Source organism: Oncorhynchus keta, chromosome 19 (assembly GCF_023373465.1).
Source record: "Oncorhynchus keta strain PuntledgeMale-10-30-2019 chromosome 19, Oket_V2, whole genome shotgun sequence".
NCBI classification, from domain to species: Eukaryota; Metazoa; Chordata; class Actinopteri; order Salmoniformes; family Salmonidae; genus Oncorhynchus; species Oncorhynchus keta.
In genome coordinates this window covers 72,352,765-72,370,573 of record NC_068439.1, presented here as the reverse complement: position 1 = coordinate 72,370,573, position 17,809 = coordinate 72,352,765, and the positions used below count along the sequence as shown (strand labels likewise).

Sequence of the window (17,809 nt, the reverse complement as noted above, 5' to 3'; positions counted from 1 at the left end):
GGAGAGGCCAGAGCTGACCGAAGGTCAACGCGTGTGGATTACAAACTCAAAGACACCAGCAATAGTGCTGAGGAAAGCGGATGCCCCACGCTCCTATGTGGTGGACACAGGCTCAGAAGAGGTACGAAGGAACAAAACACATCTCAGAGCTCTTCCAGATCTACCAGCCACACAAACTGAGGCCACAGAAAATGCACAAAAAGAGGGTGAAGGAGAGAGAATGCTCACACAGCCACAAGCGCACCCAAAAAGGGATGTGAAGCCACCAGAGTGGCTGAAAGACTATGTTACGTAAAGAGAAAACATACTGCTGGGGAACATACCCAGCAAAAAGAGACTGTACCTAAGTTAGTATGAACATTGTGTGATTTAATGCTTTCATACTGTTTCAGGATGGGAAGTAGCATGTTAGAGAATAATACTGGTTTCCAAATTGCATTTCAGTTATGCTTCAGTGGTTATGCATGTTGAGTTCTTGTTCATGGGAGAGGGGAAGATGTAGTAGGATGTCCCTTGGGGGTATCCGTACCTATGTATGACATGCGAGGGTTAGGTTAATAAACAGGCTGGAGCTAGAACCTCATTTTCGCGGGTCCTTATTTTAGATCATACTACAACCTCAATGCCAACTCCAACCATCTCCAATAGACTAACTGCAGCTGGCTCGTCTGGAAAATCCAGTTAGTGACTGATCATGTGTTTTCTCAGATTTTGTGTTGCCATTAGATTGGGTTTCCCCCTACAGGAAACTGAAAGTTAATATTTCCATCAAATGTCATGGCTTGGTTGTAACATATGTGGTAATGTAGTAAAATGGCTATGGCTTCAACTCAACCCAATATAATTTTGTTCTGAAAACCTGGGTATGCCTGGTCATTCAAGCTCAAAGTTTTCATCCTAAGAGTAGAAGACTTAATGTAATTTTAATGGCCGATTCTGAAAAGAGAAATGGGCTAATTGGATAAACTACGCATGTCTAACAAAAGAAACTGCGTGTGCTCCCATTTTAAAACTGACCATTTAGCCTAAAATGGAACAATGAAACTGAATCGAAAGTGTCTCTTTAGGGGCAGTTCAGTTCCACAGCAGACTGTCAATTCACAAGTGGACAGCTGAATCTTTAACATTCTTACCACAGCTGAACTTGTGCTATGAGGAAAGACAAATAGATTGTTTATTGGGATAAGTTAACGGGATGAATCCCACCTGTCGTAAATGATTCACACTTGACAAGCATGTTGTGCATTAGCCTAGGCCTACGTGTTGAAGTGAAGATGCGCCTGATCCAAAATATGCTCACTGCTCCTGGATCGAATGAGTCTCATGGGCTCTATATCGGAACCCTGTTCGACCGGAACCCTGTTCGACTGGCTCACACTCAATGCACTAAGCATAGCCCAAAGTGTTATCCTGATTGAGATGACGGTGGGATGTGCAGTGAGAATTTAGAGAAAAATATGTTTTTCTACACATTACTGAACCCAGATCAACAGATTTTATTGCATCGCCCTCAGCATCCGAGTCTGACTGACATTTTGTTTATGTTTTCCGTTATTTATGTGCAATATTCTACAGTCACTGCCATAACGCTCATAGATAGGTCTGTGTCACTACGGCTGCGTTTACACAGGTAGCCTAATTACCTGACCCTCCCCCACTAATTGCGTCTTCGACCAATCACATTAGCTATTTTGCCAATAATTGGTTAAAAGCTCAGGTTTGGGCTGCCCGTGTGAAAGCTGTCGTGATCATTTTCATTTTTTAGATGCCAGATTGTTTCTAAGAACCACCACTAGATGACAGCATTTTGTTAAAGTTGACCTGTGTATTGAGTTTATTATGCTATAATAAGGACCCCAAGTAAAGACCTGCATGAGGACCAGAATGTCTGATCACATAGTTGAGCGCATTAAAAAAAACAATCATGTGCATAACAGATGGATTTATGACCAAAAAATGTATTCGAATTCAAGAGTGGTGTTAGACTATATTAAAAGGATGCAGTATACTGTATCCTAATCGGTGAATAAGTAGTGTGTTTGATTCAAATGGAGAGGCTCTGTGATAATAGTTTAGGTGATCCCATTATCTTAGTAATGTAGTCTAAATAATTTATAAGTAGGGTATCATCACGAGGCTAGGCCTGCACCTTATAAACATTTTAATAAAGACAGTGTTTTAAGTGGTTTTTTTTTTACACTGAACAAAAATATAAATGCAACATGTAGTGAGCATTTCCCCTTTGCCACGATAATCCATCCACCTGACAGGTGTGGCATACCAAGAAGCTGATTAAACAACATGACTATAAAAGGCCACTTTAAAATGGGCAGAGTTGTCACACAACACAATACCACAGATGTCTCAGGTTTTGAGGGAGTGTGCAATTGGCATGCTGACTGCATGAATGTCCACCAGAGCTGTTGCCAGAGAATTGATTGTTAATTTCTCTACCATAAACTGCCTCCCATGTCTTTTTAGAGAATTTGGCAGTACTTCCAACCAGCCTCACAACTGCAGCCCAGGACCTACACATCCGGCTTCTCCGCCTGCGGGATCATCTGAGGAGTATTTCTGTCTGTAATAAAGCCCCTTTGTGGGAAAAAAACTCATTCTGAATTGCTGGGCCTGGCTACCCAGTGGGTGGGCCTATGCCCTCCAAGGCCCACCCATGGCTGCACCCTGAGCCCAGTGATGTGAAATCCATAGATTAGGCCCTAATGAATTCATTTCAATTTACTGATTTCCTTATTTGAACTGTAACTCAGTCAAATGTTTGACATTGTTGTATGGTGCGTTTATACTTTTTAAAATGTGTGCGTGGGCCTGAAATCTGTTGATTGGATAATTGAAAATGATTGTCTTCACGTTACATATTATAATTTTATAGCGTGTAGTTTACTTGCCCAAAATCCTTAATTTAATAACCCTTCTTTGGAAACGATAGCCTCTAGAGATTATTATTATTTGACAAGCAATAAACACATTTAATGTAATATAATCACTTTAATTTATTTAAATAGCATGAATAAATTCAATTATGCTACTGATATGCACAAGGCACTAGAGTGTTCATAGCACCAAAGTAGTTTGACGTGCCTCCAAAGTAACTTATTTGCATAATAAAACAATTGGCTACTGTAGTATCTGTATATGGACAGCAGATAGCCTAGCGGTTAAGAGGCCGCGTTGGGATGGTAACCGAAAGTTCGCTGGTTCGAATCCCCGAGCCGACTAGGTGAAGACGTGTCGATGTGCCCTTAGACTGGCACGAGAAAATATGTTCCGAAAGGCAATTTCTATTAAAACGGTACATGAAATATAAGGCGCTTGGGATAGTGTGGAAAAGTATTAGTGTTGTGTTTTTAACTGGATCTATGGATGTTCTCCTCCTGACCTCTTCTCCCTGGGGTGTGATCCTGAGAAGTGAAAGTGCATTGTTGCCTTCTGTGGCTGTCCAGACGTCCATAATGAAAACTGCACAAAAAAAGGAAACGCTGATTTATTGATTAGAGAAAACACTATTGCCAACCAAAGACGTCCAGGCCTATATGCATTTTTCAAAGCATGAGGATAATATATAGGCCTAGGCACGAGAGCATATAGGAATAATTGGATGTAGGCTTCTTGTCTTACTCACAAAAATGAATAATTTATTCATGTTTTTGCTATAGGCTAGGTTACTTTAGTCTATATTCGACGCTATAAAATTTGATTTATGCCTATGTCAAATTAATACCCAGATTCGTGATTGAATTAGGCCTATGTGGATTTAGACGCGATGACGACTCGGAAATTAAACAAAATAACCATCATGAGTGTTCAATTTATGTTATTATTTAATTTTGTCATTGCTTAGATGATGTTTCTGTTTTAATGACAATTCCGATTTAGGCTATTCGTAATTTTGACAGCTGTACTTTCAGAGGTCGTAAAACACGGTCTGTTTAGACAGCTCTGGACCGTTGACAAAACTGGAATCCATCAAGTTGATACCTGCGGTGTAAAATGTCGCTTTGTGAGAACACGCCCGATCATAACCTTGATTTAATTGTTTTGGTAGCGACCACAAATCAAGTAGAGAGGTATAACAACATCATTTTCTGAAGTCAAAATAACTTGACCTAGGTAATGTTCCAGGCCTATTATAGATATCGAACGTTATCCAGCTCTAGTAATATGTGAGATGTATAGGCACTCAGGGTATCACGCACGCACGCTGCAGGGGCTTGCTTCGATTCAGCCTCAAGAGCATTAGTGAGGTCGGGCTCTGATGTTGGGCGATTAGGAGTGTTGGGCCAGTTCTTCCACACCTATCTCAACAAACGATTTCTATATGGACCTCGCTTTGTGCAGGGGGACACTGTCATACTGAAGCAGGAAAGGGCCTTCCCTAAACTATTGCCACAATGTTGGAAGCACAGAATCGTCTATAATGACATTGTATTCTGTAGCATTAAGATTCCCTTCACTGGAACTAAGGGGCCTAGCCAGAACCATGAAAAACAGCCCCATGCCATTATCCCTCGTGCACCAAATGTTACAGTTGGCACTATGTGCTCGGACAGGTAGTGTTCTCATGGCATCCGCCAAACACAGATTCATCCATCGGAGTGCCAGAGGGTGAAGCGTGATTCATCACTCCAGAGAACGTGTTTCCACTGAGAGTCCAATGGCTGCGAACTTTACACCACTCCAGCCGATGCTTGGCACTGCGCATGGTCATTTTAGGCTTGTGTAAGGCTGCTCGGAAATGGAAACTCTTTTCATGAAGCTCCCAACGAGCAGTTCTTGTGCTGACGTTGCTTTCAGAGGCAGTTTGGGTCTCGGTTGTGAGTGTTGCAACCCGAGGACAGACGATTTTTACATGCTATGCACTTCAGCACCCAGCGGTCCCATTCTGTGAGGTTGTGTGGCCTACCACTTCACAGCTGAGCTGTTGTTGCTCCTAGACGTTTCCACTTCACAATAACAGCACTTACAGTTGACTGGGGCAGCTCTAGCATGGCAGAAATTGTATGAACGGGCTTGTTGGAAAGGTGGCATCCAATGAGGGTGCCATATTGAAATTCCCCGAGCTCTTCAGTATGGGCCATTCTACTGCCAATGTTTGTCTATGGAGATTGCATGGCTATGTGCTAGATTGTATACACCTGTGAGCAATGGGTGTGGCTGAAATAGTAGAATACACTAATTTGAAGGGGTGTCCACATACTGTCAGCACCTGCTACTCTGCAGCCTCCGGTTCCATTGTTGTTTAGAATTCCCACCCGATCATTTGCACATTTGTTTCCATAGTGGCGTGTTATTACAATTAATTGACGCAGCAAGCGCTGCCCCTGGGACAGTGTGACACGGGTATAGATCTCCTCCGCACTGGGAGGCTCTGCTTTTCCTCAATAGTGAAGGGTTGTGGTAAACACATGCAAAATTGATCACTGGAAGTCACAGACCATGCTTAAATAGAGTCTATAAATTAAGAAGTTTTCTTTTTTGCGCGGGGTTGCGGAGTGCGACCCGAGCCAACGGTCACATGGGCGTCATTATGTGCGCGGTGCCTTTTCTCTTTTTGGCCTCCTGGGATGCATGCCAGGACACTGGAGAGAAGAAGCAGTAATGGTTTGTTATGATGACCTTTTGCGTTTCCATTAGTCTCCTCTCCTATTTAGCACTGCGACCCCAGAGTGCTCAGCAAACATGGTTTAACCCTGTGTACATTGACCCAGCGAGTAATCGGAAGACCTTAAAGGCACCAGTCACAAGAGGCACCGAGTGGAGCGACTTTAATCTGCGCCAGGGCCGTTTTAAAGTAAACACATAAGTTGTTAATGTACAGACAGTGGGACACCATCATATTTAAAAGCTTCCATTAAAGAAGCTCTTCGATTGTTTAAACGACAGGGCAGACTGGGGAGAGTGTGGTTAGTCTACCACTCCTAATGACCACCTAATGTCTTTATCTATGTCCTGTTGTGTGGGGGAAAGCGCAGGAGAACTGTGCTATTCTATGACCACACGGGGGGAGGGTCATTTCGCCATTTCACTGTAGACTTTCAGGAATAACTTTACAATAATGTGATTGTAATGATGTCTTTTGGTTAATCATTTTAATTTTAGTTTAATATGGCCTTAAACCACAGGAACTGTGGAGACATTCAGTTTTGGTTGTGAACTCTCCTGATGGTGATTGCTGGCCTAAAGGGTAGGATAAAATCCTTGAGGTTTCCATATTTTCCCATGATCAGCGCTGGAGGATTTTGATATTTCAATGTTTATGTTTCCTGCGTGATGAGTCCCGTCTCCACTGATGGGCAGCTGGGGCTCCCAGGCCACTGTATCCAAGGAACTAGCTTCGATCCACTTGACCGGGCCCTTAGCAACAGATCAACATGGATAGGCCTCCAAGTATCTAGAATAAAATAAAATATATATAAAAAACAGTCTCCAAAAGGGTCCTAATGCATTTACATGATGTTACCATCACAAATACATTAACACATTAAGAACTCTCCCCTATTAGATTAAAAACCTGGATAGTTGGGTCTATGTCCTAATAGTTTACAGAGCCCTGTTGTGGGGATTTATTTGATGTGCTAGCCTGTGTCCCACCCCTACCACGGAGTTTATGGGATTACTCATATGGACAACAGTCATAACACAGACAATTGATGTTTGTTGCACCATTGGCTGGACAAACACCCGGAAACAATCCTCAAAAACATCTCAAGAACTTTTCACACATGTGGAGAACCGGGTTCCCTCAAAACGTGGGGGCTAATGAACAGAACTGATTCAAATATTATTGAATATAATAAAAGACACATTTGGGGTCACATAAATGGGACAAACCTGTTTTCAATTCACTTTGGATAACTCCCTTAACTTTTTGTTGTTGCTGTGGAAACGATGGCACCATGCCATACAGAAGGCCATGTACAATGGCCCAGGTCCCATTAAATCTGTGAAAGTTCCTTCCTGAGACAAACATTTCCAGAAATAGTCATCTTGGCCTAGGTCTAAGTTTTACCAAAGGGGAGTAATAATTCTCTGTTTTAATAATGGAAATTATTTAATTTGCGTCCTTCCCAACTTCTTGATCTGAGACAGTTGTTGGCTGAGGCGCTCATTCAGCTTTCCTGAGGTCTGATAAGGCTTCCTGTAAAATACACACAGAGCAATCGAGTGACAACAATAGGCTTGTGAATGCTGGCTCTCAATGGTTAGCTGTACTGTAGCTGTCAAACTTTGTTTTTAATCAAAAAGTGTTGACTTGGACTCGTGTAGTTTTACATTTTATTTTCAACATGTGTTTGTTTATATAGTAGCCTAAAGAAGTTCTGACAGCCTCAACCAACCTTTCCAGCATACAGTACAATGCAAAGCACAATTTCTTTTATAAATTAACAATATGCTATTAAAATGTTATTGGTTTTATGCCACCCATATTTTGTTATGGTTTTGTAATACAATCCTGCATTGATATAATTGAAAACTAAAGGCAAGAACAATTATAATAGAACTGAAACAATCTCTGAATAGGCCTACAGTATGTCACATGGGTCAAACATTCATTTTGAACTGGACAAACATAACATTCAATCACATATGAAATGATTGACCAATGAAATGGCACTATTGTATGACATTCCAGAGTGTAAAATAAAGACTCCAGTGCTTTGACATGTTGCAGCTTGTCTTCATGTATTAACAGGGGCGGACTGGGCCTGTAACAAATCTCTTCTTCGTCTGAGGAAGAGTAAGAAGGATCAGACCAATATGCAGCGTGGTAAGTGTTCTTCATAATTTATTGACTGAACGCACAAAACAAAATAACAAAGTGAAATGGAAGAAACGAAACAGTTCTGTAAGGTGACATACACTAAACAGAAAACAACCACCCACAAATCATAGTGGGAACACAGGCTACCTAAGTACGATTGACAGCTGCCTCTGATTGCCTCTGATTGGGAACCATACCAGGCCAAAAGCAGAAATACCAAACATAGAACAAAAACATTGAATGCCCACCCCAACTCACGCCCTGACCAAGCTAAAACAGAGACATAAAAAAGGAACTAAGGTGACAGGGCCAAAAATTCAGTCCTAGCATTTTAGCCACACCAGCCCACATCACAGCGAGTCTATTGATCACATGCACAGAATACAAGATGTAAATGTTGCGGTGAAATACGTACTCACAGGCTGCAACACACACACGCAACCAAGTAATAGACAAATATTTTAGTAGGAATGGTAATAAATATATACACAATAGGAATATCCAGAAAACACTATGAATATACTATGAACAGTGGCAATTTAGCATGATTTACCCAATATATTACTGGGAGTTTATATATATATAGAGTGTTCAAACTGATATGTGACATGTATTAATGCCAAAATAACATGCTTTTTTTGTGCTAAAAATGTGGGGCTCAAAACAGGGTCACCACTGACTATGAATACTACAGCATATGCTGGGATGTGTAATGGCAGCAGTATTGACTGTGTGTGTGTGTGTGTGTGTGTGTGTGTGTGTGTGTGTGTGTGTGTGTGTGTGTGTGTGTGTGTGTGTGTGTGTGTGTGTGTGTGTGTGTGTGTGTGTGTTTCTCTCTCTGTGTTGTCTTCCTATCTCCACTACAGTTGACTCTGCTGCAGCAGCTGAGCTGCCTGTGCCTCGCATCACTGTGACAGGAAGATGATGAGACCACACTGCCTTGTGGATGAATAAATACACATTTTCAGACAAAGAAAAAAATCACTAAATCAATGCATAATAGATGACAATTGGCTCATGATACTTTATAACAGCCTAGCTACTTATATTGCAAATGAGTGCCTGACATCACCTATGTGTTCCACCCTACCCACTTAGCTGTGTTTAATACTAGGCTACATATACAGACAAAACATTAAGGAACTGGCAGTACATCTGTGTCAGAGTCTGTCCTCTGCTCTCTCTGTTTTCCTCTATTGAATTCAATTTACACCTTTCTGTGTTTGTCATAGAACGACGGGACTAGTTTCTGTGGATGCATACAGATTTCCAGTTTTGGGCTTCGTTTGACAGTGTCGGATGAAAAAATTAGATTTTAGGCGGGAATGTAATCTGACACCAGGGTCCTTAGTCACCACTGTCAAATATGATCTATTATATTGGCAAATCGAGCTGTAACAATGGAAATACAATACTTCCTCAAATATGGAAGGCAGGCGGGAGGAGGCGAGGTCAGGTGCAACCATTCTCTGCTACAGTTCAAAAACCCTAGTTGCCTTGCTGCCTGAAGAGACACAGATTTACAAGCGAAGCAAATCGCCTAAACATTGATAAAACAATTAAAATACAAAGACCCCGACTTCACCTTTAACAGATGAATTAGGATTATTTAGTATTTATGCATTAATTCAATGTTTTATTTTAATACATGATGACTTGTGTATAATGTAAAGCACTGTATAAATATCTAGCAGATGGCTATTGCTATACATGTGTTATAAAAGCCAATCTAACGCCTAGTTAGGCTAGTGTCTAAATGTTCCCCCGAATCCCCCCTTCCTTAATTAGCCTACTATGTCATACAATATAAAGCCAGAATATTAGGCCTAATTTGCAGCAGTAGGCTACATGATCTGTGTTAGTGTGCTTGAGTGTGTATTTCTCTGTTTTCTTCCTACCTCGACTGCCCCACTGTCCTCTGCTGCAGCGGCAGCAGCAGCAGCTGGTCTGTCATTTCTCACAGACACAGCCACAGCACTCGGACCAGCAGAACTTTTTGCCATATAAATCGGTTAATTTCGGACATTTAGCAGCATCGGCATCAATAGCCTTTTTTTTTATCTCTCTAACTTATTTTTGCAACATCTTTCAGTTTTTTAATGATCCATGAGTTTCAGTTCTGTCTGAGTGAGAGTCAGAGCAGATCTCACTTTTTTGATGATGCGCGTTTGACTGACTGTGAATGTGAACTTGCGACACCTCAGCACAGCCAATCACAAAACCTTACCGGACCACTGGTCAGCCAAACGCTCAAAACAGGTTATCATGACAACAGAGAAATTGTGCAAAATTCCTTTTAAAAAAACAGGCCCATTTAAAATATATTGAACAATAATATAAATGAAACATGCAACAATTTCACAGATTTAACTGAGTTACAGTTCATTTGAGGAAATTAGTATATTGAAATAAATAAATTATGCCATAATCTATGGATTTCACGACTGGGAATACAGATATGCATCTGTTGGTCACAGATACCTTTAAATAAATGGGCCTCACAGTGGGACTCAGGATCTCGTCACGATATTTCTGTGCATTCAATTTGCCATTGATAAAATACAATTGTGTTCGTTGTCCGTAGATTATGTCTGCCCAAATCATAACCCCAGAACTTTTTGGTCAGCCAAATGCTCAATACAGATTATTATGACAACAGAGAAATTGTGCAAAATTCATTAAAAAAACAGGCGCATTTAAAATATACTGAACAAGTATATAAATGAAACATGCAACAATTTCAAAGATTTAACTGAGTTACAGTTCATTTGAGGAAATTAGTCTATTGAAATAAATAAATTATGCCATAATCTATGGATTTCACGACTGGGAATACAGATATGCATCTGTTGGTCACAGACACCTTAAAATAAATAGGCCTCACAATGGGACTCAGGATCACGTCATGGTATTTCTATGCATTCAAATTGCCATCGATAAAATGCAATTGTGTTCGTTGTCCGTAGTTTGTTCCTGCCCATACCTGCCACCATGGGGAATTCTGTTCACAACATTGACATCAGCAAACTGCTCGCCCACATGACGCCATAAACGTGGACTGCGGTTGTGAGGCCAGTTGGACATACTGCCAAATTCTCTGAAAGGATGTTGGAGGTGGCTTATGGTAGATAAATTAACAGTCAGTTCTCTGGCAACAGCTCTGGTGGACATTCCTGCCATACTCATTCCAATTGCATGCTCCCTCAAAACCTAATACTGCACATTTTAGAGTGGCCCTTTATTGTGTAATAATCATGCTGTTTATAATTGGCTTCTTGATATGCCACACCTGTCAGATGGATGGATTATCTTGGCAAAGGAGAAATGCTCACTAACAGGGATGTAAACAAAGTTGTGCACAAAATTTGAGAGAAATAAGCTTTTTGTGTATATGGAACATTTATTGGATCTGTTATTTCAGCTCATGAAACATGGGACCTACACTACACACACACACACACACACACACACACACACACACACACACACACACACACACACACACATACACACACACATACACACATACATACATACATACATACATACATACATACATACATACATACATACATACATACATACATACATACATACATACATACATACATACATACATACATACATACATATTTCCACCAGCCCAACCCAATAAAAGATGGTCCTTCGGGCATTTTCCAGAATTGCCAGATGGCCAATCCGCCCATGTATGCTTCCCTCTGAAGGCTCATCAGCACCTGAAATAACTGAGGCTTGCTATCCCGCTGTGCCTGCCTCTGCTACATCCTTTTCCCTGGATTGTGTTAACTGGATGATCCAGGGTAAACGTTACATTTAATTTCTAATTTTAACCTGGAAAAGTGTCTCGCGAAAACACCGTGACAAGAGGCAGTCAGGCCAGGGTCATAGTTTCTTCCGGGAATGAATCAAGTCTAATGAATGCAGTTGGACGCGCGCACGTAATGACAATCGGTTAAAAACAGTACATGCATGGGCCTATGTGGTGTGGGAATTTGGGAGTTAACAATCGAATGTGTAGGACACACGCACACACACACACACACACACACACACACACACACACACACACACACACACACACACACACACACACACACACACACACACACACACACACACACACACACACACACACACACATACGCATACGCATACGCACACACACACACACACACACACACACACTCACACACACATGAGTAAAATGTGTTTATATTGTCATAAAAAAGTAAAGTATGTTATTATTCATCATTATCAAAATGAATGCGATTGTTCATTATTAAAAGTAAATTATTATTATTATTATTGTTTTTGTTGTTTTTTTGTATTATTTTAGACTTTACCTTTATCAGACTAATTAGGATTATTTAGTATTTATACATTCATTCAATGTTTTATTGTAATACATGATGACTCCTATTTAATAAAAAGCACTGTATATATATCTGGTATATGGCTATTGCCTTACGTCTGTGTTATAAAAGCCAATCTAACGACTAGTTAGGCTATATATGCAAGTAGCCTAGTGTCTAAATGTTCCCCCGAATTGAAAATGACAACACTCACATTCCCATCCCTACAATAATAATAACATCTAATTTACCCTTTGATATTTTGTCATTGTCATAATAATCAGTCCCCCATTATGTTCGTTACTCGGTGAGAAACATGCGAGTCTCGAATACGGATGAAGTATGGCCTCTGAAGTTATTGTCTTTTCGTTTTAGAGGGGAATAGATTTCCTCTGTTTATTATGAGCATAGGGGCGGATTTGCGTCACCATGCAACTTGCAGGTCGAGATAAAGTTGCACAAATATTGAAAAAGGAAGTTGCAACAGTCATTATAAAGTTTCCCTCCTCTGCTCCGGATGAAATAAAGATTTCGCTTGCATCCTAAAATACTAAAACAGGTTCTATTTCGGGAAAATCTAACAGGCTCATTTAGCACGAATCACAGCCCATCAAAAACAGGATGACCTGAATTCTAATAGAAACTCTCTAGTTTCCTGCACTCTAGCTGCCTATATAGTGTCGATCACGTTACTTCTCTTAAATTGGCTTAACCCAGATGCATTTAAGATGTTCGATTGATGTTATTGCCTGAAATTTAGTACGCCTATGACGCAAAAAAGGAGCTATTTTTCAAATAAATAAGGTCTTATTTATTGACCGTGTTAACTTTTTGGAGCCTACATCGTTTGAAAGTCAGTTGTTTTTCCATTTCAACGATACAAAACTCAACCGAACCACCCTAATGTTTAGCAGATAATAATATGAAAATATGATTCCATTTGCAGGCCTAAAGCCTAGAGGTCAGATTTTTATCTACGTTTATTTTTATTTTTTAAAAACTTATTCAGAAACAAAGCCGAATGTCTAAAAGCTAAGTGCAAGGATAAACATTACTATTACATTACATGACATTAGTATAACATATATTTTAACATTTTCATATTGCACTTGCATTTATTGTTGTTGTTGCTGCTGCCATCCATGAAGACGATGAAGATTGTGACGAAGATGATGATGGCTGCAGTTGAAAATGTTAAAAAAGATATTCAAGAGGTCAACGAGCATGTCGCTGTCATAAGCAACACTTAACTATGCGTATCTCCATCACAAGGGCGTGTTTCGGTGTTCGAGACCAAACTTCTATTGGCTAAAAAGCAACCAATCAGTGTCAGAGGAGAAATTTCACTGTGGAAGTACTTAGACCAAAGACTAAAATTTCAGAGTTGTTTGATAAAGATTTCTGGCACTTACATAAAGACGGCAGCTTTCTCTGACTACACTTAACTAAAAGTTGTACGGAGGGGCAACATTACGAGTTAAGGATGTATACGGCCGGACTCAACCCGTTTTACGCATCGAATTTTAGTCTTTGGTCTGCTTATTGTGCGGGTGGCTTCGCTATGGATACAATGAAGAAGCCCTCATTTTGCATTGCTGACATTTTGCAGGTCGGTGATGCTGAGAACATCCCGGGATCCTCGACCCTCATGACTCATATGGGACACCGTTCTCAGGTTCACGCCTCTGGATCGCCATTGCGTCCTTCACCAGTGGGGCCAGAGCAGTCGATCTACGGTGGGAGAGTGAACCCCGGGTCTCCGTATCACAGACACGGAATACACTTAACTTCGGTATCTAGAACGAGTCTCAGCTCCCAACAAGCTCCCCCACCTTCAAGCAAGGACCTCAAGTTCGGAATCGATCGGATATTGTCAACAGACTTCGACCCCAAAACAAAAGACATATCGTCTTTAAGAGGTATGCTTTGAAGTTCACTTTTCACTGAATTCTCTAAGATAACTAATGTATAGCCTACATCAAGGTTATCTCACTGCCAAAGAAAGAGCTTAAGAATGCCATTATGTTGTAAAGGCACATTTTTATAATATGGCTAAATTGACTTAAATATACGTTTACAAAGTACTGTTGCATTGTTGGACTGTTGGAGCTAGGAACACAAGCATTTCGCTACAACCGCAATAACATCTGCTAAATATGTGTATGTGACCAATACAATTGATTTGATTTGATTTTAAGTACTGACCTTGAAGGCACCAACACCACTGAGGCAGGCAACACGTACTTTTTATCCTTTAAGCACTCATAGAAAAACCTCTATTTGAGTATCCAAGGTTCCACAGTTGCCAAACTATAAAACTAGGAACTCTCTAGCTTCAGACAACATTCAGACTCGCACACAAAAGTTCATTTTTAGCTGAAAAGTTTCAGCGTTGAATACTCGTGTATGCGTTGCGGTAATTTCTTACTTATCTCTCGCCCTGTGACAGATCTCACGTCCATTGTTAGCTCGAACCGTCAGTCAGGGATCCAGCCAGCGAGCCAGTACTTCGCATCCATAGACCCGGGGATGAGCGACGCGTCCTCCATGATGAGCTCACTAAACAGCGCCAGGCATTCAGGGCAGCATCAGTTTCAGGACACCTTTCCAGGTAGTGTAGCCGTCCGCATATTTCAAATGGCCTTTTTACGCACACAGCGCATTTAAGGATTCGAACAATATTTTTACATAGTCTTTCATATTCAGACTTTGCTTTTAAACCTTATGCATATGTTCTGTTGTTCTTGTATTTCTGCAGAGTATAATTGACCAAATATCGTTACACTTTGAATTTTGAACGAATAAATAACATTGCTCAACCTTTATGTCCCTTTATTTATACAGGTCCATATGCTGTCCTTACTAAAGACACGATGCCACAGACGTACAAAAGGAAGAGGTCCTGGTCGCGGGCGGTCTTCTCCAACCTACAAAGAAAAGGGCTTGAGAAAAGATTCGAAATACAGAAATACGTCACCAAACCCGACAGAAAACAACTGGCTGCAATGCTTGGCCTAACAGACGCACAGGTAAGATAAGTTACTGTAACCTATAAGCCTCAATTGGGCTATTTTATGGACAAGCAGGCCTTTTCAATTAACCATGCCTAAGCATAGACCATGCAAATCTGGAGTTATTTTTTAGAATTCTTGATTCTTGAGATGGAAAGACATAATAGTGTAAAACAATCAAACTTGGCCTTGTGCTGTTACGACAGGAAGCCTCCACTCAGAGGAGGACACGCCCGGTAATATAGCCCAGTAGGCAACTACACAATTACGCAATGGAGAACTTCTAAGGAAATGAAATTAGATTACAACGAATTATTGCAAACGGATGAAGGTTATAGTTTCACCTAACCCCATTGGGGTTAAGCAATACAAATGTAATATATATATATGATGTTTTAATAGTATTTGTGTTGTTCTTGTAGGCTAGGACCACCTTTATGCCATGTATGCCCATTTTACGCAAAATTGTTTTTTTTATTATTCTACATTAACTTCATTGTAGCCTACCTAGGCTACTGTAAAGTTGTTGAATTAGAAATGTAGACTATGGGTCATATTTCTATGAATCATATTACCTTGTCAACCTGTTGGCGAGTAATAGGCCTCGGGCTCAGGCCGACCGCGTCTAAACGAGCTTGTGCACTTTCTCGGCAGGTCAAAGTGTGGTTCCAAAACAGGCGCATGAAGTGGAGGCATTCGAAAGAAGCACAGGCACAGAAAGATAAGGAGAAGGAGACCCCGGACAAGTCACTGACAGAGGCCGAGTCCAAGGAGCCGGAAGAGTCCGAGTGTGAGAGCGAAGCAAGCGAGTCCGATTTCGAGGATGGACAGGAGGACAAGAGTGACATGGACATTTCTGAGCACAACAAGACTAGTGTGATCATGACCGGGGCCATCCCTGTGAGTACCGAGGAGGCGAACTCAGTCAGTGCCCTTACAGAAGCTGTGCCATCATCGCAAATGTTAATATGAGTGCACAGTCAAAAGTTATTTTTTTTAATGTAAAATGTATAATTTAATATAAATATTATTTAGAAAAATTGATATACAGAGCGGAGTTGTCGTAAAGTGGAGGGCCAGTAGGATACTCTACAGCGTGTATGGGATATTATGACTCCCTCCATCTTTCACCTCTGTCAGTCAGTATTAGGCGATGTGCATGACTTTTTCCTCAACTGAAGGAAATATTCTGTTGTGAATTTTAATCTGAACCACTTATTCCGTGTCCTGAAATCCAAAAACATGACACAATGTTACATGTAATTTACTGTGGAAGCGTTGATAAATATTGTTGTATTATATGTTGGTCAATAATTATTTGCACTGAAAATATTGTAAATAAAAAGTTTCTTACTTTTGATTTTCGATTAAAAAAAAATAATTTTATGTATATAGAATATTATTACTTTGGGGGCATTATTACCTTCTCTTTATGGGAATAATGGAATATTGAAAACAACACTGAAGGAGAGACAACTTCACACCTGACAAGGTCTTGAGTAGCCTATAATATACGCTCTCAAAACAGTGCTCTGAAGTGGATATTAACGTTTATTTTAGTAGCCTTAAATGAATTCGTCTTGGACTTCACTGCCACGTAGGCCTTATTTCACTGTGTGAAGGAATCATTGTTATGAGGGCTGAAATATGCTTATTTTTCATGTTTAAATAATCCATATACCTAATATATCATATATATATATATATATTACAATTACGTCATTCATTAAGTCATATTTCGATTTCTGGGTATAAACCAAGCATTATGGGTACACTCCAGCCGAAATGGATACAGTTATTGACCCAGTCGAAACATGGTGGTTTATGTAACTACTCGTCAGTTTGCTCGATGTAGATCAAACTTATCAGGGCTTTTCAAATGAGTTAGTCATACTCTCTCACAATTCCAACACCATTTAATCGTTTGTATTTACGAATGCCGAGTTAGGCATGTCGTTAAGAAACAAAAATCCACATGCGTTTTCAACGAGCAGTTTGCCCAAGTGAATGTACGCTAACTTGTCCTGTTGCATTGATTAACTCTATGTCAATAATTGACATAGATGAATTAAAGTGTCTAATATAAGGTGATGGCAAAACCAATTGGCTACACATAAGCCTACAAATAGGCCTCCTCATAATTCTGAGTCAGTGAGTGATCAATGAAGATGAGTCAGCCGAAGTAATGAATAATTAGATAGGCCTTATTTAGCATTCCACTATGCTACTTACACACACAATAATGGCGTACTAACAACTTTTCAATTGCATTTAAACACATGCTACAAGCCTATGTTATTGATAGCAGGTTGTGTCAAACTTCTTGTAGTAAAAATAGTCCTAATCACTATTTATTAGCTTATAGCCCTAGAGACAATATTGTAGTGCAGCATTATGGACCACCTAAAGTGGTAGGGCTTATTACTTCACTTGGTCCAGACCCACTGGACGCGTGAACATATTCTGTGCAATAGTTGTATAATACTATCGAAGCACATTTTTTCTTTCTCTTTAGTGATACCTGCACATTTCTGGGTTTGGCCTAATTTAGCATTTCAAGCCTTAAAATACCTGTTGGTTTTTCCTGATGAAAAGTGTGAATACAAATGTTCTAAAGCGGAGTCAAGAGTTGGATATGGAGATTA

General features: G+C 40.2%; 1 protein-coding gene across 2 annotated transcripts; it reads left to right on the top strand.

The window, feature by feature from the left end:
• The first annotated feature begins 12,861 nt into the window (after nucleotides 1-12,861).
• LOC118371906 (H2.0-like homeobox protein) lies at nucleotides 12,862-16,524 on the top strand. Of its 2 annotated transcripts, XM_035757558.2 has the most exons (4): nucleotides 12,862-14,072; nucleotides 14,603-14,764; nucleotides 14,998-15,182; nucleotides 15,819-16,524. In XM_035757558.2, the coding sequence occupies exons 1-4, from the start codon at nucleotides 13,637-13,639 to the stop codon at nucleotides 16,134-16,136; spliced, it is 1,101 nt and encodes a 366-aa protein (XP_035613451.1). In that variant the 5' UTR covers nucleotides 12,862-13,636; the 3' UTR covers nucleotides 16,137-16,524. The 2 variants fall into 2 exon arrangements, with proteins under 2 accessions (XP_035613451.1, XP_035613453.1); XM_035757560.2 differs by lacking the exon at nucleotides 14,603-14,764.
• Nucleotides 16,525-17,809: the final 1,285 nt, after the last annotated feature.

Coding starts and splice junctions, on each gene's coding strand:
- LOC118371906 (XM_035757558.2), top strand. CDS start 13,637: ATGTATACGGCCGGACTCAACCCGTTTTACGCATCGAATTTTAGTCTT. Junction 14,073..14,602: donor AGACATATCGTCTTTAAGAG/GTATGCTTTGAA, acceptor GCCCTGTGACAG/ATCTCACGTCCATTGTTAGC. Junction 15,183..15,818: donor TTGGCCTAACAGACGCACAG/GTAAGATAAGTT, acceptor CTTTCTCGGCAG/GTCAAAGTGTGGTTCCAAAA.